The sequence below is a fragment of the Ursus arctos genome, unplaced genomic scaffold (assembly GCF_023065955.2).
Source record: "Ursus arctos isolate Adak ecotype North America unplaced genomic scaffold, UrsArc2.0 scaffold_1, whole genome shotgun sequence".
In the NCBI taxonomy this organism is placed as follows: Eukaryota; Metazoa; Chordata; class Mammalia; order Carnivora; family Ursidae; genus Ursus; species Ursus arctos.
Window position 1 is genome coordinate 56,586,813 of NW_026622763.1, and position 24,290 is coordinate 56,611,102.

The 24,290-nt window shown below is 36.7% G+C and overlaps 1 protein-coding gene across 1 annotated transcript in view; it reads right to left on the reverse strand.

The window, feature by feature from the left end:
- The window catches only part of PDE11A (phosphodiesterase 11A), a 358,008-nt gene that overhangs the window by 295,965 nt on the left and 37,753 nt on the right, over positions 1-24,290 (reverse strand). The window contains exon 2 of the mRNA XM_026492464.3: positions 9,761-9,919. Within this exon, the coding sequence (XP_026348249.2) occupies positions 9,761-9,919 (159 nt within the window). The remainder of the gene's footprint in view (positions 1-9,760; positions 9,920-24,290) is intronic.

Sequence of the window (24,290 nt, forward strand, 5' to 3'; positions counted from 1 at the left end):
ATCAAAAAGACTGATAATAACGAGTATTGGCGAGGATGTGGAGAAATTAGAACACTCACACATTGCTAGTGGAAATGTAAAATAGTGCAGCCATTTTGGAAAACAGTCTGGTAGTTCCTCAAAAGGTTAAACATTAGAGCTACCATATTGACCCAGAAATTCCACTCCTAGGTACATATCCAAGAAAAATGAAAACTGGTATGCAAATGTTCACAGCAGCATTATTCATAATAGCCAAGAAGTAGGAGCAACACAAATGTCCGTCAACTGAGGAATGGATAAATAAAATGTGGTGTATCCATATAACAGAATATTATTCAGCCACCAAAAGAAATGAAGTAGCACTGATACATGATGCAACACGAATGAATCTTGAAAACGTTATGCTAAGTGAAAGGGGCCTGTCACTGAGGACCACATGCTGTATTGTTCCATTTATACACATTGCCCCAAATAGGCAAATCCATAAAGACAGGAAGTACATTGGTGGTTGACTAAAACTGAGAGGGCTGGGGGAAAATAAGAATGACTGCTAATGGGTATGAGGTTTCTCTTGGGGTGATGAAAATTTTCTCAAATTCAGTGTGGTGCTAGTTACACATCTCTACAAATATACTAAAAACCACTGAATTGTATGTTTTAAATAAATGAACTGTATGGCATGGAATATACCACAATATGGCTGTTGTACAAATTACTAATGTTCAAGCTCCTTGACCCAGTAACCCTAACCATCAGTTTGAACCACAGAAAATTACCAATATTTTTGACCTACAAAACAGCAACTTAATATAGCTATTCTAAGATGCAATACAAGGTTTATTTATAAAGAAGTCATTCATTGTAATTTAATTAAAACATGACTTTTTTTAAAGATTTATTTATTTTAGAGAGAGAGAACCCACATGAGCAGGGGCAGGAGCAGAGGGAGAGAGAGAGTCCTCAAGCAGACTCCCCATTGAGTGCAGAGCCCACAAGGGGCTTGATCCCAAGACCCTGAGATCACAACCTGAGCTGAAATCAAGAGTGGACCACTCAACCAACTGAGCCACCCAGGAGCCCAGAATATGATTTTGGAAACAACCTAAATGCTGAGGGGGAAAAATGATTAAATAAACTATTGTATAATTACATGGTAGAACATAATGCAAACATATAAATTACCTCCTTGAAGAAGTATTTAAAGCATGACAAAATACCAGGTATGCTACCTGATGCAAATTAGGAAATATATTTTCATTCACAGGCAAAAATAAATAAATGTAAGGAAGTACACCAAGAATATTAACAGAATTATTTCTGAAAGTTAGGATTATGGGTGATTTTAGTTTTCCCTTTATCTTTGTACTTCGCAAATTTTCCATAACAGCCTTGCATTACTCTTATAATTAGAAAACAATCTTTCATAAAAGAAAAGGAAAATAAAACAAGAAAGACCGAGATGCCTAATTCAAAGATAGCCAGATGTACTTGGAATTCTACTAAATTTCACTTTTAATCAAAAAAGAATTTGACTTAAGTTTTCAAAATTCCAAATCAAGTATTTCAGCCTCTAAGATGAAAAGAAGAAACCCTGCTGTTTTATTCAGACAATAACACTAAACTAGTTACTCAAAGACAGTCTTAATCTGTCTTCATTTGAAAGCTTTGCTAACCAGGAATCCACAACACCCTGTTCTAGTTCTTTAGAAGTAATTCTTCCTGCCAACAAGTGCTTATTTATTTCTGATCTGCGATTGCATATCATCCTCCCTTGTCCAAGCCATGTATAAATCAGAGATAGAGTTTATATGACAGTTTTTTGTCATTTTGCACTTCTAGAAGTGGCTTGACTAATAAGAGTATTTCATGTCCTGCCAGCTAGTAAAAGCCATAGATGTATTATTGGTCTCTGAAAATCAGAATGCACTGAACTTCTCTCAGTCCCTGACCCTTCTCTCCCAGATGCCCCAGAGTCCTGTCTGTCCAGCCCTATATATCTACAGCCTGGCGGTGTCCAGGTTTAAGATCGTCAGGTCTCTTAACATCCCCAGTTCAGCTGATGGTCATTTGAGACCGTGATTACAGTGTGATACTCATGAGCAAATGCAGCACAAAGATCCTTGAGGTAAGCACAATAACAAGACAACACTTTCTTGTACTTCACGTTTAGCGCCCGGGGCAGCCTAGAGGGACACACACTTTACGTGAACACCTGGAGTTTCGAGCAAAAAAGAAAGAGATTCAATGGAAGAGTCCATCACAATTTATCATAGTTATTTGAAAAGGAGCCTTGGATCAAATCTCGCTCCCTAGTAAAAGACGCTATTTTATTGTGAGCCCTTTTGATATACTTAATAAAGCGTACTTCCGTAAGTAGAAGCTACAGAAAAAATTATTGAATTATCTAATTTATAAAAATTATACATCTAATCACTATTTAAAGTTATGTTATATACTCACATATTTACTTCGTTTATTGTCTGTCTTTACCACAAAAATTAAACTCGGAGAGAGGAGGAATTTTTGTCTGTCTTATTCATCAGTTTAACTCCAGTACTGGGAATAGTGTCTCAAACATAGTGTCTACTAAGTAGAAACTCAGTCAGTAGTGAGTGAGTGAATGGTTCCTCTGCACAATGGAACACTATTCAGCTGCTAAAAATGATATTTGGATCAATGATCACTCAAAATCCTCTCCATTCTGCATTGGAACAGTTATTGCCGTGTAAATTGTTTAGTTCGTTTATTTCATGTTCCTGCTAAATGCAAACTACCCTCCAAGGTTTTGCAAAGTATATGGAAAGAGATAGAAAGAAGGATGCTGCATCTAAGCACTTATCATTTCCTTGGTAACTCTTGGAAATATAAAAAACAGAAACTAAGAAAGCAGGAAAGTATAAATGCCAGCATTATCAGCCACCTGATGACATCAGAACTTTTGCAAGGGGCTTGCAAACTTACGTGCATACCAAGCATTATTTGCATCTGAAATATAAAATGCACATTGTAGGCACTGCCCTTCATTTTGTTGGTTGTTGTACTACTGATTTTTTTTTTGTACATCCTGATTATTTGGTCACTATATATTTTCTAAATTGATTGTTAGTCAAAATCCAACTGTAATCATTGGGGACATCTGAAAAAAAATGTTACACTATAAAATATTAGAACCACTATTAAGAACAAACAACAATCACTTCTGGAATAGTGTCTCCTTAAATCTGAGACGTCAGACTTGGACTTAAACCTTAGAAAAGGATAAAGAAGAAGAGACTTTTGTGCAGTTAGATATGAATATAAGTCAAGCACAAGACCAAATCTGGGACAGAGTTACCATTTTTTGTTGAATGTGAACCCCTAAGATGATCCCAACAGGTAGACCTGCCTTGTTATCCTAAAGTTAGACTGCCTAAGGAAGAGGCAGAGAATTGTGCTAGAAGTCCACAACAATATTTCTCCAATATGAAAAATTCCCTGAAACTTAACCTGAGTTCTGACAGGTACTGTGTTGGTAATGGTTTTCCTGTAGATCTTATTTGTTTCTGAACCTCTAGGTCAGATACAGTACAGGGAACACATAGAACATGAACAAATGAGTCTCTGAAGCTCTTGTAGTTTCACAGTAATCATATGGGACCTGGGTAATAGCTCTTAAAAGGCAAATAGTGCAGTGACTAGCCGGTTTAAATGTAGATAAAGTACTACAATCAACGAGTTAGGAGATTTCATCCAAATTTTTCTAGGACTGAAATTTTATTGATCAAGTATAACTTGAAATCAAAAGCCATCTGCCAGGACTTCTAAAACATTTCTGCTAAACACTGATGATGATGATGATGATGATGATGATGATGATGATTAGAGAGAGGGGGAGAGAGCGTGGGAGAAGGGAAGAGGGAGAAGGAGAGAGAGAATCTCAAGCAGACTCCTTACTGAGCCCAAGCCTGACACAGGCTCAATTTCATGACCCTGAGATCATGACCTGAGCCGAAATCAAGAGTCAGACGCTTAACCGACTGAGCCACCCAGGCACCCCTAAACACTGATTTTTAATTATAATTTTATTGCCGCAGGTTTGAAAATCTAACTTAATTGGATATAGGTAGAAAAGGAGGGGGGGAATGAGATAAGAACACAAAGGTCACTTCTTACAATTAGTTAATTCACTGCTCATTTAGCAGTTGAGTATCCAAAAGACAATAGAGCATTAATAGAAAACACATAAACTTGCCTGGTGGAATTGCAATACCACTAGCCATGTACACAAGAGATTTTTCAAAATTATAACTATTTGAAAAGTACTTTTGAAAAGTACCTCTGTGTAGAAACTAACTCTTCAGAAGATGACAGAAAAAGCCTGTCCGTCTTGCTTCCATTGAGCTGATTTTATTAAACTGACTATTTGTTTGGGGATTGGCTATTATGGCAAAACTAAAGCTTGCAGCCATGTCTAAAGACTTTCTTAAAAAAAAAAAATCAATCCTATGCCAGTCAAATTCCATACAAGTCACACATCTGTGAGCTGCATTCAGTCTACTGGGACCCCCAATTTGTCACCCTATCAGCAAGACATATTCAATTTCCTTTCTTCTCACCAAAATGAATTGTAATACCTTTTGCACCCTTGACATCTCACCAGGATCCTAAACATTAGCCTTTGTACAATCAGGAACAGCTTAAAAATGTAAAGCCAAGAGCTTATCAAATCCTTCTCATTACTTGGCCTGTTGTAAATAACAAAACTCCAGCTTTTGCAAGTCTCATTGGCATCATCCGTACACTTTCCTCAACATCAATTGGCAGGGCAGTGTCACCCATAACGAATTCCTGGAATGTGGCCAGTCCCGGCAGCCAAGCTCAGCTGGCTGCATCCCAGCTCTGCATGGTGTCTGAACATGCTGGCACGAAGGAGAGCAGCAGAGTAGCTGAATATTATGAATTATAAGCTGGACAGAGGTGACCACACACTAAAGAAACCCTGTAGAGATTAGCTAAAGAACTTTAAGACACAACTGCTCATATGTCAGCTATTGGAAAGTGTAAGCAATAGACATAGACTTTATGCAACATGGCAATAAGAAATGGCTCCTTTGGGAACCAGGTATGGGCAACCTGGGAAGGGCAGATAAGAGCCCATGTTCATTTCCATATTCCAGGTTTCATCTGGCCTGCCCCTACACCTTGATAGATCACCAATGTTTGCTCCCATCCAGGTCCCATTTTATTCAGCAAAATAATGCCTCTCTTTACTCACCGAAGAATAACAAAGTGATAAATTAATTGGATGCAAGGAGCATAGTCATACCACCTGAATCAGCTAGCTTATACATATCACTGAAGAACAGGGACATTTGCTAGAAACCCATGAAGTGAACCAGGAAATTCCAATCATCTCCTTTGTATGATCTGCCTTTGTGTGCACTTCCAATGTGAATTATAGAACTAGTAATTTGTCAGTATGTAATTTAAATTATTAATATGTGCCTATGGTAGACTGTTATTTCACACAAAACTCTAACCACTGCTGATAAAATTACTGCTCTTATGCAAGAACTTTAAAGAGTATGATGATGTTAAAGTCATTAAAAGTGAAGTTTTTAGGCAGGGTCTGGATGACCATCTGTCAGGTAAAGATTCCTGCATTGGATGAGGGCAGGGTTAGTGGGAAATTATCTTGATGACCTTTCCAGGCTTTTCCATCAACTTTATGTGATACAGCACAGCCACTGAAATATAGGCATAGAATTTTCAAGAGACACAATATGATCCTATGTACAATTGTGTTAGATACATGAATAACCCAGAAATGAATATATCACATTTAATTTTCAATTTATCCTGGGCAAATAATTTACTGATTCTCATATTGCAAAATGTTTGGAATTACACCATACACAACACAGCTGATACTCTCCAGAAGTTGACATTTTAAGATATCAGGACATACAAATCATATTACGCTAAATGTGCAATAAATTTACCACTATGCACACGAATGATGACATAGCACTTATGTGTATGAAGTAAAATAACAAATAAGGTTCACATTATTTTAGTTTTACTTTGAAATAGATGACAAGATTTCATGAAATTCATTTACTGGTAAGTGCTACCTTAAGCACTTTACATCTCTATTTTATCCCTCACCACAACACTATTACGGAGGTTCCGAGGCTAAGAAAAATTCAGCGACTCGCTCAAGGTCACTCAGCTAATAAGCAGCAGGGCAAAGACTTGAACCTGCTTCGAAGACTATCTGATCTGGAACCCCCTACCTAGCACTGAGCATGGGGCTTCCAGGTCCCTTCCTTTCTTCCTTACTAGCAGGCAACACTGAAACTTCTGCTGCTTAAGTTTATAATGGTGAGTGTGGGAGGAGGTGGTCTGAAGCTTGCCTGGCAGACTGAGGAAAACTAATTTGAGTTTTAAAATAGGAACTGAACAAAGTTGGCAGGGCTTTGCAAAAAAGAGGTATAGGCATGCTACTACTCTTGTAAATAGGTTCAGTATTCCCGAAAGCTATCTGTATCTTGGAATGAGAGCTATAAAACTTTTCTTGCCCTTTGACTCAGTAATTTCAGTCTTTGGAATATACCCCAAGGAAATAACACAAAAGAAAAAGGTAATTTGTTCAAGATGTTCATTCAGGGGCTATTTGAATTAGTGAAAAACTGGAAATAACCCAAATTTCCAGTAATAGGACAATGACTAAGCAAACTAGGCTATGTAGAAAAAGAAAAAGAAAAAACTTCATAATCCCTAATAATGGCAAATGTAGACTACATTCACATTTGGACATATAGGTAAGAAATAACTCTAAAAAGTAGAATACAAATTAGTATAAGCATAGTCTTGTGGCAAGACTTTTTTTTTCACTTGTGCCAAGTAAAATACTCTGTGCATTAAAAATCACACAAGAGAAATGTGAATTCATAAAGAAGTATATGCCTCATTTCATTGTTGTAACTCCCAACAATGGAACTGGTCATACAGGCTATCCTTAATAAAAACTTAAAGACAACTTATATAGAGCTAGTTTTTAAACCAATACCAGACTGTATTTCGCATGTATTAATGTGCCGTCAGTGAGAACTGATTTTTTTATGAGGACTTATTATGTGCTAGATGCTCTTCCAACTGCTTTTCCTGTATCCTCTCATATAACTCCCCAACAGCCTCATGAGATAGGTATTATTATTATTATCATCTCTCTTCCAAGAGGAGGCAATTGGAGCACAGAACAGCTAAGCAACTTGCCCAGGTCACACAGGCTATGGCAGATGTGGAATTCAACCAGGGTAGACTGTTGCTATGGTCTACATGCAGCCATTATGCCGTAACATCTTCTCTTATTTGAAAGAAGTATCTAGATCTTGTTCTTTCCCATTAATCGTTTCCAGATTTTGTTTTCTGCTTTTCTTCTTCACCACGTCTGTTTGGTTTATAATCTATAGAATCCTTGCAGGAAAGAACAATCACCGGAAACAGAAGTTGAGATAAAATACTCCCCATCTAGTGTCAACCGCATGAACATAATCAACTTGCCCGAACTGGTGAGACTTTGTCCAAGAAGTAAGACTAGAGTAGGGTTTTTAAATCAGGTGAGGGAACTGGAGAGGCTGAAAAATAAAATCCTATTGTGGGCACATGGGATAATTGAAAAGGAGAAAAATATAACACATGGAGCAAATGTGATACTCAAATGACATTGAATCTAAGAAATAAGTTGCCTGATGATAAGTGACAAATATAGAAGAACATTTCAAACTCTTGGGAAAATGATAATTTAAAAATTTATGTTTTATATTTACCTAGCTTCTTATATTTTACAAAGTATTTGTAATTTATGATCTTATTTAATTCTCACGCTGTAAATGGTGAATAGTATAGTTGATAGGGGAGAAAACAGAGAGTCACAAGATTAAGTGTCTCACCCAAAAGCAGGCCCATTTGTCCTTAGTGGGGCCGGACCTCCATCCCAGCCCTCGTTCTCAGTAGAGCTAAACACTGATGCTATTCAAGACAAAGCCCGGTGCAGACCTTCCCTGTAAATCATTCAGAGCCCATGAAGCCCTAGGCCATAAGTATAAATACACTGAGAGAAGTCCAGAAAACAAATCTAATATAAGTGCAGAGATGAAAATTAAATATGTAACAGGATCCTTTTAAATGAAGGAGGCAGAGTAAAGGCAGGACTACCATCTATAAACTCAACTGTTTGGGAAATGTGGGCAGGTAGTTGTATGTTCAGAAAAACACAAAACTCTAATCCTTTTATCTGAATCCTTATAAGAGGCACATTGTAAGACTCTGTCAAATTTGGTAGAAAATAACATTGTTGCTTTATCGGTACATTCCATGGAAACATTTGCAGAGTGAATGAGGCAGCCTACAATTTATATATCCCTAAACATCCTCACCTTCTCATGGGACTCCGTCTTATGGAAGCCTAGGCTTTCTTGAGAGACCAGAGCAAATGCTGCCTCTTCTAAGAAGTCCCTTCAGGTTCTTCAAGTGAGATGAACCCTCCCTTTCCTAGGCATTCATAGCACGTTCTAGGTCATCTTATTGATGATCTTGCCTTCTGCCTTGTTCAGCTCCAGGATGGCATAACACACTTGGGATTTATCTTTGTGCTTCCTACAGCCCCAACACAAGCGCCTTCACACTGTAGTTTTTCACTGAATTGGTAAGAAATTGTCTCAGGTCCTATCACGCTCTAAGGGTTTATAAACCTTTCCCAGGATTTGGGATATTCAAATCCAACAACAGATATGACCTCAGTAAAGGACTCTCTTCACTTAAAAATCTTGCACTGGGTGTTATACGCAACTAATGAATCATCGAACTTTACATCAGAAACCAGGGATGTACTGTATGGTGACTAACATAATATAATAAAAAAAATTAAAATAAAAAAAATTTTGTCTCCTTATAATCATATTTTATGCTGACCTTTTAATATCAGAACATTTGCATTCATTTAATGCATTAGTAATTACCACTAGCAAATAGCAAGCTCACATCCAGAAGGTTAAATTATAGAGTGTCTTTTTTAATCCAATAGGTGTATGGCAGTCATCAAACTTAAACTAATTTGAGATTTGCTTTTACCACAAATTTCATAAATACTCCACCATATTTTATCCAATATGAAGGTAAGAGCTTCAAAGCCAGAAAGAACTTCAGCTTTTTGAAGAGTCTGTCTTTTAATATGAGCTGGTGAATAAACTACGGTGAAAGAACTTAAAATTTCAGAACAAAAAGATATCACTTCTACCAAAGTCAAATGCTCTTCAGGGACAAAAATAATGTTCTTTTTATTAGTAATTTGGAATAACGATTAAATAACATTCATTTTATTGAGATTTTTATATAAGAACTAAGAGAACAATTCTTCATAGTGGTTATGAAAACACAAGAGCAAGTGTTGAGTTTCTGAAACAGTCATCTTCCTAATTCCTTATCTTCCCTTGGGTGGTGGTGTGATCCTCAATTAAAAAGCTTACTTATAAGGAAGATGAAGACCAAGGAAAGAATACTACTGAGTCTTGCAATGAAAAGTAAACTAAGAAAAAGATAAAGTGATTATTTTCAATTGTACCACATTCTATGAAATATCCAAAACTTCCATTACATTTTGTGTAACATGAGAAAAAGCTTTTGATCCATGAATAGGTTAATCCAACAACTATTCACAGAAGTCCTGTCCTTTGCAGGGAGAATAGCAATCAATGATCAAGGAAGAGTACAAGTCACAAAAGGCATGAAAACTTACCTTTTCATCATCTTCAGTAAATGGAGCACCTTCAGGAATCTTATTTATCGCTTGGGCCACACCAATAATCTCACCATCACTGCTTCGGATAGGCATGCACAATAGTGATTTTGTCTTGTAACCAGTTAGTTTGTCAATTTCATCATTGAATCTTCGATCCTAAAAATTAGACAGAGAAGGCATTAAATGCATGTGCATTGTTATCAGGGAGAAGGGGAGAGATGTGTATTTCTGTGTATGATATTTTATCACTAGGAAATGATATTTTATCATTTTATCCAATGAATTTTTAATAACAATACCAGATTTGATTTCATGTTGAAGTCACCAAAGGAACAAAAATGAAAATAAATCATTACCATAGTTGTTAACCATGGTAAATGATGAAAAAACTTTAAACCTGACTATAACAACATCTCAAAGTTGGAGAAGGGGCAAGCGTTTTTTGTTTTTATTTTTTTTGGGGGGGGGGGACACACACTCAAGAGCAGGGGGAGAGACTGAGGGAGAGGGAGAGAGAAAATCTTAAGCAGGCTCCATGCCCATCCTGGGGACCATCTTGGAGCACAACACGGGGCTCAATCTCAGGACTCTGAGATCATGACCTGAGACGAAATCAAGAATTGGATGCTTACCCAACTGAGCCTTCAAGGCACCTCCCAGGAGCAAGTAATGGAACTCCACACTATGCTATTTATTCAAATATGTTATTTCAACTGATTATGAAGTATCATATAAGAAAAAGACCTAATAAATTCATATTAAGCACTATGAAAAAATATGCAGAAAAGCACTACTTTACTTCTGGTCAAAATGTCCTATGAAAAAAGAACCTATGAGTCCCTAATGATACTTTAAAAAAACAAAAACAAAAACAAAACAGTATGATGGAAGGGAGGAGAGAAAAGCCTTCTTTATAGAATGTCAGCTTAAAAAATGTAGAAGGAATGCTAAATTATATATTATCTGTTTCACGACTACCAATATAATAACATATACAAGCAAGGATCACCAATGGATGCTAATACCATTGAGTGAAAGGTTGTTAAACAAAATATTTACATAGTCTCATGGTGCCACCCCAATGATTCCCTATTAAATTCAAAAACAAAAAGATGTCTTTATTGTGACGACATCGGGTGGACACCACGTTAAACAAGTAATCAAACTTAGCATTACCACTAATGAAACAAAATAATATCATATGCCTCCTGACGGGATGCAACATCATCAAAAACGGAGTGTTCTTGTCAAATGTGTAACATTAATCTGACCATTCAGGAAAAGAAAATTAAGAAAAATGCAGATTATTGGTCATTCTATCAGAAGACTGGCCTGAACTCTTCAAAAATGTCAATATAATGAAAGACAAAAAATTTTAAAATAAAAATAAAATAGGGCTATGGGAGCTGTGCTGGTTTAAAGAAGACTTAAGAGACCTGAAATCTAAATAAAATGTGTGATCCTTCATTGAAAATTATGATGCAATTTCTGGGTGTGGAGGGGTGACAATTAGAGAAAGTTGAACATGGACATTGTGTTAGGTAATACCACTCTATCAACATAAACTTTCGTAGGTGTGACAGTGGTATTATAATTAAGTAGAATGTTCTTTTTTTAGGATATACATTCTATAGCATTTTGGTGTGAAATATCACAATACTTTCAGCTTACTTTCAAATGGTAAGAAAAAGAAGGAAGGGAAGGAGGAAGAAAAGAGGAGAGAGAGAGAGGGAGAAAAGAGACTGGCTCTTGAAAAGTTAACAGAGGCTCTCTGCTCAGCGGGAAGCCTGCTTCTCCCTCTCCCTCTGTCTACTGCTCTGCCTACTTATGCTCTCTCTCTCTCTGTCAAATAAATAAATAAAATCTTCAAAAAAAATAAAAAAGAAAAAGAAAAGGTAACAGGGACTAAAAATGTTCCAAGGAAGATGATAAACTAGATTCCAGCTCACTGCTTCAAGCAAGGGGCTGAGTGGAGTGAAGCTTCTCCCAAGGACTTCAATACTCTTTCTTAAAAGAGGCTTAAAAAGCAACAAAGCCCTGCTGTCTACCATCATCTAAAGCTATGAATTTCATCTGACTAAGAGTTGGGGGAGGCTGGCTGTGGACAGGGTGATAGCCTCAAAACTAAACACTGTTGGCCTTCTGATGAAGTCTGTGTTATCTTCAGTATCACAAGGACAGGAGCCATTAAATCCATACTAAGACCTGGTTCTGGTCTGGGAACTTATGGAAGCTACCCTAAACCCTTAGTTAGGAAGGGAAGAGCCCTGAAGGAGAGACAGAAATCAAAACCCAAACTAAATGAATCTCCTGCTCAAAATGAGCCTGCAACCAAACTTTCAGAAAAACACTAATTTGTGTTAATTTTTTAAAAAAATGTGCCAAGGAACCATTATGTGTCAAGCTGTGAGCTAGGAGATATAGCAGGAAGCAAGAAAGGCATTATCCCAGCTGCACAGAACCTGCAACCTGTAGGTGAGGCAGATGACATATAAACGTATAGTCATGTATTGTAGTAAGTGATACTAGGAAAAGAGCAGGGTGCCGTGAGGGAGATTTAATAGGAGGGGTCTATTTTCATGGTCTATCTGAAAACAGGACAAGTAGGTTATGGCTTGCATCATGAGTTAGAATTAGCCAAAGAAAGTTGGGGAAAACTTTCCAGGAAGTTAGAAGAACACATGTGAAGATCCTGAAGAAGGAAAAAGCTTAATAAGTTCCTCAAACTCCAAGGTCAGTATGGCAAAAGCACAGGGAGTCAAAGGGAGAAAGGAGGGAGGCAGGGGCCAGATGGTATCAAGAATTACAGGCTTGGAAAGGAGTTATAACATTAACCCTAAACGCAATGGAACATCATTGAAGATCTTGAAGCAGAGGATGATATGACTCATTATCCAGCACTTAGCATTCACTGAAATCATCTTGTTAGTTTACTTGTTCTCCCTCCATTAGTATATAAGATCAAAGACAGCAGAGATTTTTGTCTCTCTTGTTTCCTGCTTCATACTGGCATATTGTAGGTGCTCCATAATAGTCATTTTTTTTTTTTGAGTGATAGGAAGGTTTTTTTTAAGATTGTACCGCAATTATGCAAAATTAGAAAAGATGGAAAGGCCCTAAGGCCCCACATTTCACTCCCTGGTGTGTATTTAGAGATACTTTTGCACATGTATAGAAAAGAGATATACAAATGTTGACTACAAAATCAATTATGAAAAGAAAAAAATGAAAAGTGATTTCGATGTTGGTCAACAGAAAAACAAATTATGATCTCTTGTTCTGATACCGTACTATATAATAATTTTAATGAATAAACTAAAGCTGCTTGTATTAACATGAGCAAATATCAAAAACATGTTAAGTAAAATAGACAACATGTAATCTGATACCAACTATATAATACCACCAATATTTAAAAACGATACTAAACACTATGTATGGATTCAAATATGTACCAAAAGTATAAAGCATACATGAGTATAATAAACTCTAAATTTATGTAAGTAGTTATCTCTGGGAAGGAAGGGAGGAAATTGTGTCAGGACAGGGTATAGAGGAGATTTCAACTCTGCCAACAGTTTTCCTTCTTTAGAAAAAAAAAACACACAAACAACTGTGAAGCAAATATAGTACAGTGTTAAGATTTTATAAACCTTGAGGGTTTGTTTCCATCTAAATGTTTGCAATATTTTATAATAAAAAGTTTTTTAAAATAATTATCGTTATATTAGTCACCATACAGTATATCCCCAGTTTTTGATGCAATGTTCCATGATTCATTATTTGCATATAACACCCAGTGCACCACGCAATACATGCCCTCCTTAATACCCAGCACTGGCCTATCCCAATCCCCCAACCCCTCCCCTCTGAAGCCCTCAGTTTGTTTCCCAGAGTCTACAGTCTTTCGTGGTTCATTCCCCCTTCTGTTTACCTCCCTTCATTCTTCCCTTTCTTCTCCTACCGATCTTCCTATTTCTTATGTTCCATAAATGAGTGAAACCATATGATAATTGTCTTTCTCTGCTTGACTTATTTCACTTAGCATAATCTCCTCCAGTGCCGTCCATGTTGCTGCAAATGTTGGGTAATCATTCTTTCTGATGGCTAAGTAATATTCATTTGTATATATGGACCACATCTTCTTAATCCAGTCATCTGTTGAAGGGCATTTAGACTCCTTCCACAATTTTGTTATTGTGCATAGTGCTGCTATGAACATTGGGGTGCATATGGCCCTTCTCTTCACTACGTCTGTATCTTTGGAGTAAATACCCAGTAGTGCAATGGCTGGATCATAGGGTAGCTCAATTTTTAACTTTATAAGGGACCTCCACACTGTTTTCCAAAGTGGCTGTACCAACTTGCATTCCCACCAACAGTGTAAGAGGGATCCCCTTTCTCCACATCTTCTCCAACACTTGTTGTTTCCTGCCTTGTCAATTTTTGCCATTCTAACTGGTGTAAGGTGGTATCTCAGTGTTTGGACTTGAATTTCCCTGACGGCTAATGATTTTGAACATTTTTTCATGTGTTAGTTAGCCATTTGTATGTCTTCGTTGGAAAAGTGTCTGTTCATATCTTCTGCCCATTTTTTGATTTGATTATTTGTTTCATGTGTATTGAGTTTGAGAAGTTCTTTGTAGATCTTGGATACTAGTCTTTTATCAGCAGTGTCATTTGGAAATACCTTCTCCCATTCCGTGGGCTGAGTTTAAAACCATTTTAAAAAAATTAAGAACTTTGTGGAAGATGACACAGGATTGGAATATGACAAACCAATTAGGAAATTTCAATGGTCCAGGCAAGACAAGAGGATGGTCTGGGTTAAGAAAAAGGCAATGAAATTACATCGGAAACCGGGGATGTACTGTATGGTGACTAACATAATATAATAAAAAATCATTAAAAAAAAAAAAAGAAAGGCAATGAAGGTTAGACAGGTTGGAAGTTGAAGTCTACAGTACTTCCTGATGGATTGGTTGAGGATGGGGGACTAGAAAAAGAAGAGTATATCTCTGGTTTTTTTTTTTTTAATTTCTTAATTTTTTAAAGATTTATTTATTTATTTATTTATTTATTTATTTATTTATTTGACAGAGAGAGAGAGACAGCCAGCGAGAGAGGGAACACAAGCAGGGGGAGTGGGACAGGAAGAAGCAGGCTCCCAGCGGAGGAGCCTGATACAGCGCTCGATCCCAGAACGCCGAGATCACACCCTGAGCTGAAGGCAGGTGCTTAACGACTGAGCCACCCAGGCGCCCCTCTGGTTTTAATTCGAGAAACTATGTCACTCATTTAAGAAATTTAAGAATTTAAGAAATGAAACAGATGAACATAGGGGGAAAAAATGGAGAGGCAAACCATAAAACAGAACAACCTGAGGGTTGCTGGAGGGTAGGTGGCTTTGGGATGGGCTAAATGAGTGATAGGTATTAAGGAAGGCACTTGTGATGAGCACTGGGTGTTATATGTAAGTGATGAATCACTAAATTCTACTCCTAAAACTAATATTCAGGAGTAGAATGGTCCTATACACTATATATTATGTTAACTAACTAGAATTTAAATAAAAAATTGAAAAAAAATTTGAGAAACTATGGACGGAAGTACCATTTACTGGAATGGAAGAGATCCAGATGAAGGTGAAAGTCTACATGTAAAGAAAGTCAAGAAGGTTGATGAATCAGTTTATTAAGCAAGGTGAGGTGCATCTTTTGACCTAAATCACAAGCTGCATGTGAGAACTACCTGAGAAGATTTTCAAAAACCAAAGCTTGGGCTCCCCCCCAAATTGAATCAATGAATATTAGGCATTGGTATTTTTTAAATGTTTATAGGTGATTCTCATATGAGAACTGTCCTGAATGACAAGGAGATTAGTCACTAGTGAGATCAATAAAATTCATTGATAGGGAGAGGCTTAAGATAGGAAAAAACAAGGAGAGCAGCACATATTCATATATCAGATGGGGTGGACCGTTTTAGACTGGACTTGAAAATCCACTCTGGAGTAGACATGGCCCATCTGTTCTTACCTTTGTGATAACTGGCATCTCTGGAGAAGGGCCTCATCCACCCAAGTCCAACTCTGTGTAGACCAACCACCAAGACTGTGGGGTATTCATTGTCAAACGATCCAAAGCACATGAGAACAACAGACATGGGGATGCTTCAGCATGACCGGGGGCACCAAAATATTATAAACCCTCCCACCATCTCTCCAACTCTCCGTACCCATCTGATAAACTTCTAACTCGAGGAGAAAAAAATAATTATGTTGATATATGTGGCGTTAATCTTACAATTTAAAAGCTGCGAAGAAAGATTTATTTCATTAGGTTTTAGTGGCTTTTTTAAAAAAAATAATTCATCTTAAAATATGCTTTGTCCAAGTCTTCATTACACTACTTATGGGATAATTATCACAAATTAACCCAAAAACTTGATATAATCCATCTAATGGGAGGTCAGAAGAGCTGATATAATTGTACACTTTCCTAATGTATATTAATCTCTAGATTAATTTTCTAATTTTAAAAAATGAAGAAAGTTGAGCAAAAATTGAGGTATAAATTAATTGGAGGAGATGAAGAAAACTAGGGAGATAATTAGATAAAGAAACACATTACTGTGATGTTATACAGAGAAGGAAATTTTAAAAACAGAAGACAGCAAAAAAAAAAAAAATAGATTTCACTTGCCAAGTAATGACCACAAATGAGTGTAGTAGTAAGGGAAACATAGGATGTTTTGGAAGACATAGCTGGAGGCCACATCTAGTGTAAGGTCAGAAAAAATCCCCCAAATAAAGTGAAATGTGTAAGCTGACACCCAAAGGATCAATGTCTCAGGAAGAGAAAAATAGTACCCAAAATGCAAAAGCAATAGAAAATGGGTAAATTTGAGGAATTGAAAGAAGTTGAATATAGCTCTCAATGGAGGAATCCGAGATGGGACAGGAAAGATCAGCTGGAGACTAATGAAGGGGTGCCTAATGACCAGGTTTAGAATTATAAATTTATCACAGGAAGGGGAGGGCACTAGAGGGTTTTAAGAAGGTGAGTGGGAGTAATATAACTGATTCTTCATTTCAGAAATACCACTCGGGCTTATGTGTAAAGAATGGATTGGAAGCAAGAGATCTAGGTGAGAGGCAAACCATCTCTGGACTGCGATGGTGGTTAATGACAGCAGGGGTGATAGGAATGGACTGAGTTCAAAGATATTTAAGAGGTAGAATCAATAGGACTTGTTGATTAATTTGATGAAAGGTTGTAAAAGAGTAAAAAATGACTCCATATATCGGGTACAGGTACCTGGGTGAGTGGCAGAGCGATTCACTGAGTGAGACACCCAGATTCAGAGGTGGGAATATGAGTTCCCCTGTATACATTTTGAGGTTTAGTTGACTATAGGTCATCCACATGGTGGTATTGCCCCCAAAGTAGTTTGAGAGATAAATTAAATATATATATATATATTTTTTTAATTTCAGAAAAAATACTTAGAATGGAAAGTAGAGACAGTTTAGGTAAGAATGAGAAACTCCGATCAATAACTTTTAACCTGAGGTCTGCAGAAGCTCTCCCCACTCAATAGCAAAACTTCAAAGAAGGCCAAGTAAGGAGGAAACAGGACCAATAAGGTGGCAACATTGGGCCTATTTATTGCTGAAAATAGCAACTTGAATAGGAAAGTAACAAATGCCTCTAGGTCTATAATGAAATATCACATAGAGAATGGTGTCCAATTTTTACTCATCTCCCTTAGGACAAAAGAACAAGAAATGATCTACAACAGGTGAGATTTCTAATAAATTAAAGTAAGGGCTTCTTTAATAAGGTTGTTAAAATCTGAAATGAGTTTCTTATGATTGTGGTAGACTCTTCTTGCTTCAAGTATTTTTATGTCATAATATTTTTCCTATCGCAAATATTTTAAGTATAAGTGCTCTTATAAAAAGAAGTGCAGGGATCTTCTCAGTGCCTTTTGTGCAGGCCTATTTTTTGCATGTGACACTCAGCTATGATTTTTAAGATTTAAAAAGACAAAGTCATAAAGCCAAAGGCAATTTTTACTTTTTAGTAATGGAACTGAACTGTGCCTGCTAAATAGAGAACAGTAATTTGGTACATTTCTGACTCAGGATCTTAGCACTTGCAGCCTATTCTGCAAGTTCCTCAGTTGAATGTGATGCCACAAAGCACACCCAGAAAATAAGTCTTACCTACAAGATCCACTGAGGCTGCAGAAAGAATGAACTTCTGCAGTCTGAGTTTTCAGGTCCTTTAGAAAAGAGCTATGTTCACTGCACTCAAGAATCCCAGCCAGCCCCAAAGAGACACAATTTAGAGGCACATAAGGAGCATCAAAGCAAAAGGGAGTCCATCCCTTTTCATTTTCTCTGAGAAGCCACTCAAGGCTCCCCAAGGCAAGAGCCAGAGCTAAGAATCTTATCCGGGTCTTAGACTCATGAAAAGGATGGGTCACATAAGATATCGTTCATCCTCTCTGTATTTAAGGCTTCTCTCCCCAACACTTTATAGTAAAATTTTTCCAGTGCTCATGATTAAGCCAAGAACTAGTCTTGACCACCGTTTAACCTATAAGGGTGATTGTTTTAACCACAATTTCAACCCTATCTTGGTTCTTCATAGTCAAAATGATCAAACTCTTCAAGTCTGAAAATGTCCACATGATGGTAATCTTTTCAGAAGATACATATGAAGACACATGTAAATGCAAAAAGTCCCTATTAATTCCATGAAATGTTTAATGAATTTGTATCTGAGTCATTGTGTCCACAAATAGAGAAAAGGTGATACAAGATATATGTGTATATATGGTATTTTTTCCTTCTTCAGACTCTTATACATTCATAGGAATAGAACAGCGGTCACCAACCCTTGCTAACATTAGTATCACTTGGGGAACTTTAGGTAACTACTGCTGTCCTAGCTCCACCCTGACCAATTAAATCTTATGGGTGGGCGGAGGAGCTGGACAGGAGATCTGACTTTTGGCGCTCCTACAGCCAAAGTCAGGGTTAAGAACCACTGAATTAGAGGTCCCTTAATAAACCCAAGGCCCCCAGGGCTCTGAGGGGAATACATTGTAAATCACTGCTTTAGAGCTTTCAGGACAAGTGTATTTGTTAGCTTTGTTTTGTTTTGTTATTTTTTCCATCTATTTTCCCCGAAGGCTTAACATACCAGGCCTGCACACCTTCTCCAGCACCCTACCATCTCACCCCTGCAAAGAAAGGTTTGGAGACCAAGTTCAGTTCCGCTTTTCATCCACATCTTTTTAAAATGCCTTATGGAGTTGCAATGTAGAGAAGCTAATGGAAATACAAACTATAAAAGGAATAAGCCATTGAAATTCTAACTGATAGGTTGCCAAACTGTCTGAGGCTTTAAAAAAAATTGCTTTTATTGGTACATCATTAGTAACACTCATTTAATTCCCATTAATAAAAGCATCTCCTTTACATTTGTGACTTATCATAAACATCACTTATTTTCCAGAAAATGCTTGAAAGGCTAAGCTCTTGAAAATTTTGATTTGTCTTTAAAGATTTCAAATGTACTATCCTGCTTTTCTCCATACCGAGAAAGATAACTAATTGTTCTGAATTGATGCAAAGCTTGAGATTATATTGCATAAAAACAAAGACATAGTAACTAGATAGCTAATTCTTTGGGCCTCCTAATTCAATACTTGCTGAGAAAAAGTGCAAAATTTTTATTGTTGTTCTTAATATGTATTCGCAGAATGTCATTGCCCACCAATAAGCAAAAATCTTGTCCTTCTGAATTCTTTCACAAAAATCCTTTGGAGATTTGAATAGTACAAAATATTACCAAAAAATATGTATGTTTTTGAGGCTTCATTTTTTTATGGACCTTAAGTGGGCAGTGGAGCAGTTTGTAAATACACACACGTCAGCTCTCCTTGGTAAATGTTTAATAGGCATACTTACATTTAAATCTTCCAAGCTGAATTAGTAGTTAACACATGCCATAGAAGAATTTAATATGAGGTTTCAAAACCACTGTTACTGTCATTTGAACTACTGTTATTCAGTGTCATTGTCATTACCAAGTTGCTTGGAAGGTTACCCATTTTAGTTATGTTGCTAAAGTCAACTTGGTTTGCTGGAGTTATTTCTTTGTTCTTCCCTTCTTAGTTAGCACTTTTCTTTGGCCCTTATTATAGTCATCATGGCTATTTTTGTTTATCTTTCTTATTGATAAATACAAATATATCTCAAGGCAAAAGACACAAGAGTATGGAAAAACTACAGCACAGTTGAAACCAAAATTGCAGGTGAGGTGGTACAAAAGAAAAGAATTCTTAAACTTCTTTAATAGATAGCACAGATCCCTATTAGAAATATACTGTAAGTGTGCAGATATATTGTAGGTAGAATTAAAATACAACTCCATGCTCTGTAAGTTTTACTGTGTGTAATTAAAATGTCTGAGAAAAGGCCAGTACATGAAAAGAGAGCTATGCAAAGAGTTAGCCGGAGGCACCTTCCTTCCTATCACAGAGTGGACATCTAAGAACTGCAGTGAATCAGGGAGGCAAGGCTATAAGTTAGAACCAGGAAGTTTAAGAAGTCTGCAAATATGAAGAAGGGATGGTCAGCATGGAGTTGTGGATAAGGCACCAAATAGTCAGGAACCAGGAATACAGGGAAAGTCAAGGACAAGACCGTGATGCATGAAAAGCCAGGTGTGGGTTGGGAGTATGAATGTAACAATGATACACTAGAGACTTGGTCTCATCACTTGTTTTAAACCTAACAAAGGGGGTGCCTGGGTGGCTCAGTCGATTAAGCAACTGTCTTTGGTCCAGGTCATGATCTTGGGGTACTAGAATACAGCCCCATGTTGGGCTCCATGCTCAGCGGGAAGCCTGCTTCTCCCTCTCCCTCTGCCTCTCCCCCTGCTTGTGCTCCCTTGCTCTCTCTCTCTCTGTCAAATAAATAAATAAAATCCTTAAAAAAAAAAACCTAACAAAGACCACCTCCAACAACCCCCTTGTACTCTTCAAACTATGGCCCATTGAGACAACCCAAAAAGTGGCCCCAAAATGTAACTAATTCATTAGCAACTATATCAGTCAGGTCCTGACCTTTCCCACGTTTATAGCAAATACTGTAATTTCTAGTGTCATAGTATATATTTTTTCATTACATATTTTATTTAGATTTTATTGTTAATATGTGGAAATTACTGTTTCTGTTGATAAAAGTTTAATGTTAAAAAGTAATTTTAAAGTTCACTCTAAAAAGTCCTGAAGTTTTCATTCTTAAACACATTTTAAAATGAAATGTGTTTTTTTAAAATATTTAAATCATTCTTTCTCATGAGAGCATGATGATAAAAATACAGAGACTACCTGATATTAAAATATACCTCAAAGCTACAATAATTATTAAAACAGGAAGATACTGTTCTAAAAACAGAAAAGTTGAGGAAAGAGAATAGAAAGCCGCATATATGTGCATATGTGTATATGTGTGTGTGAATAAATGTATTTAGTTAATCATAAGAGTAGTATTTAAAATCAATTAGAAAAGTATAGATTATTCAATTAGTTATATATTTGGAAAAAATAAATAAGATTCTTATCTCACATCATACATCAAAATGAATTCTACCTGCATAAGAAATTAAATAAAGTCATCTGATGAACTGCAAACATAGGACAGATTTACTCAAACCCTGCCAAGATACACTTCTTATTTTAATGTTACATACTAGGAGGGAAAAAAAGTTTGAATATTAAATATAATAACCAATCTTATGAGAATGCATATATACCACATATTATCAAGTGAATCCTAAATCTGCACTCAGAAAAGTCAATGGATTTATGATCAGGTGTTGGCCTTCTTTTCCACCAAACCATTAACCAAAGCAGGCAATAAAAGTAAGTATAATTCCATTGCTTTCATATATTCTATTTTAGTGATAATTCTTATCAGAAGTACAAATGGTCAAAAGTTTTCAGTAGAAGAATGAATAATGACATGATAAACAACAAACTAAATCATCATTTACTTTACTTGAAAATTATATTAAAACATTTATGTTATTTAAAAATTTAAAAATTTAAAGATAAAATAATAAAAGAATAGAAGAAATGTAACTGAACATTTGTCTGAACTCAAGAGGAGAATGTTTTTTAACCTATAAATCCAAAAGAAGGAAGCACAAAAGACTAATAGATTTGACTAATAAAAATTTTAAATTTTAGTACCTGAAAAATAATACAAACAGAATTAAAAGTAAAATAAAATTGGAAAAATATTTTTAAAAGTAGAGGCTGACAAGGTGTTGAATCCTTCACATACAGATTTCTGACAAATCAATGAGAAAAAAAGAGTAACAGATAGGAATAAGGAATTAACAAAAGAAAAATTCTCGATGGGCTATAAGTATGTGAAACTGTCAAATTACAACAATAGTTACAGTTTTTTCTATAAAATTGGCAAAGATTAAAAATCTAAGATGTCAAAATACAAGATACTCTATTGAGAGTTTTTATGAAAAGTCTATTTCTATTGTTTTAAAGATTTTTATTTATTTATTTGAAAGAGAGAGAAAGCACAAGCAGGGGGAGGGGTTGAGGGAAAGAAACAAGCAGACTCTATGCTGAGTGGGGAACCCCACACAGGGCTCCATCCCAGGACCCTGAAATCATGACCTGAGCTGAAGGCAGACGCTTAACTGACTGAGCCACCCAGGCGCCCCTGAAAAGTCTACTTTTATCTATCACTGCTGGTGAGAATACAAAATAGTGAAATATATATGGAGGACAATTTGGTAATAAATTAACAAAAACCTTTAAGGTTTTTATACTTTTCTTTTTTTTTAAAGATTTTATTTATTTATTTGACAGAGAGAGAGAGACAGCCAGCGAGAGAGGGAACACAAGCAGGGGGAGTGGGAGAGGAAGAAGCAGGCTTCCAGCGGAGGAGCCTGATGCGGGGCTCCATCCCAGGACGCTGGGATCATGCCCTGAGCCAAAGGCAGACGCTTAACGACTGAGCCACCCAGGCACCCTGAGATTTTTATACTTTTCAATACAGTAATATCACTTCTAGGAATTTATGACAAGGACAAGTTGAGAATAGAAATTGATTATATTAAGGTATATCCACACTACTACTAAAAAAAAATTATAGGTTGTTATCATACACATTTGAGTGCTTTTATTACAACATGGAAAAATGACATGACGAAAAGAAGTTTATAAAAGCAGTACTAATTAGCATAGTTACCTCAGGGTGTTGGAATTACCGTCAGGGACAGCACTATAACGTCAAAAGAGCCTTCCAAAAAGATAGAAGTCATTATACTACCTGATTGATAGGCAAGATATACCAAATGACAGCTATCAAGATGGAGGGGGGTTGAGTCTCATAAATAATATAAATATGTGAAAAATAGACAGTATAGCACTCTACACTTTTTTTCTTTTTAGAGAGGGAGGGGGGAAGGCCAGAGGGAGAGGGAGAGAAGAATCTTAAGTGGCCTCAATCTCAAAACCCTGAGATCATGACCTGAACTGAAATCAAGAGTTGGAGGCTTAATTGACTGAGCCACCCAGGAGCCCCAGCACTCTACACTTTAAGCAGGATATAGCACCAGTCTAACTAGCCGTGTTATTTTTTTAAGCCATTATTGTCCTGGCTATGAAATTCTTTACCATAAAAATTCAGTCCAGTTGAATTTCTACACAGAATGTCAAAGGAATTTGATATTTTCTGAAAATCACAGAGAACAAAGAACAAAAGGATGGCCAAGATACTATAGTTGAGCAATGTCCTGATATAGATGGATATTTCAACTCTTTTAGAATCTGACCCTCTCCACATTTAATTGCTAAACACCGCAGCATATTATATGGCACTGTATATATAATACTGGAAAACATCCTGATTTTCCAAAAGGATAAATACTAGAAACCAAAAATTAGCAGCCTTATATTTGTTCACAAAATTCTCAACAAACTATTAAACCAGTAGATGTTAAGTTAAAAAGAAAATGATTAAGAACAAATCTTCCAACCACTGAAAGTCCAGGTTAGAAAAGATCGGGCATCATCCGTTGGGAAGAAGACTTGGAAGCTGTGTGTCACTACTTCCCGCCAACCTTCCAGGTGGATGCCTAGAGCTAATTAGTTCCATATACATTCCATACCCTCTGTAAACCACTGTGCCCCTGAAATCCTTTTTTCCTGTCCTAGACCAGGCTCTCCATTTCCCTAGTGCTCATTCTAGCTTGGCTGCAAGTAAATAGCCGTGCTGAGAGTACTTGGACACTCTCCAGAAGTTATATGGCCATATGCGCCACAAAACAATGGGGCATGAATCTCCAGCCCTCCAATATGAGACAAAGAACCATGTATCAAAGGTGTTGATATGTGGTTAGGTCTCTCAGAGGTTTGTTTCCATCAGCACAAATCATTCATAAATAATCTGGATAGACACAAGTGTGGACTCAGC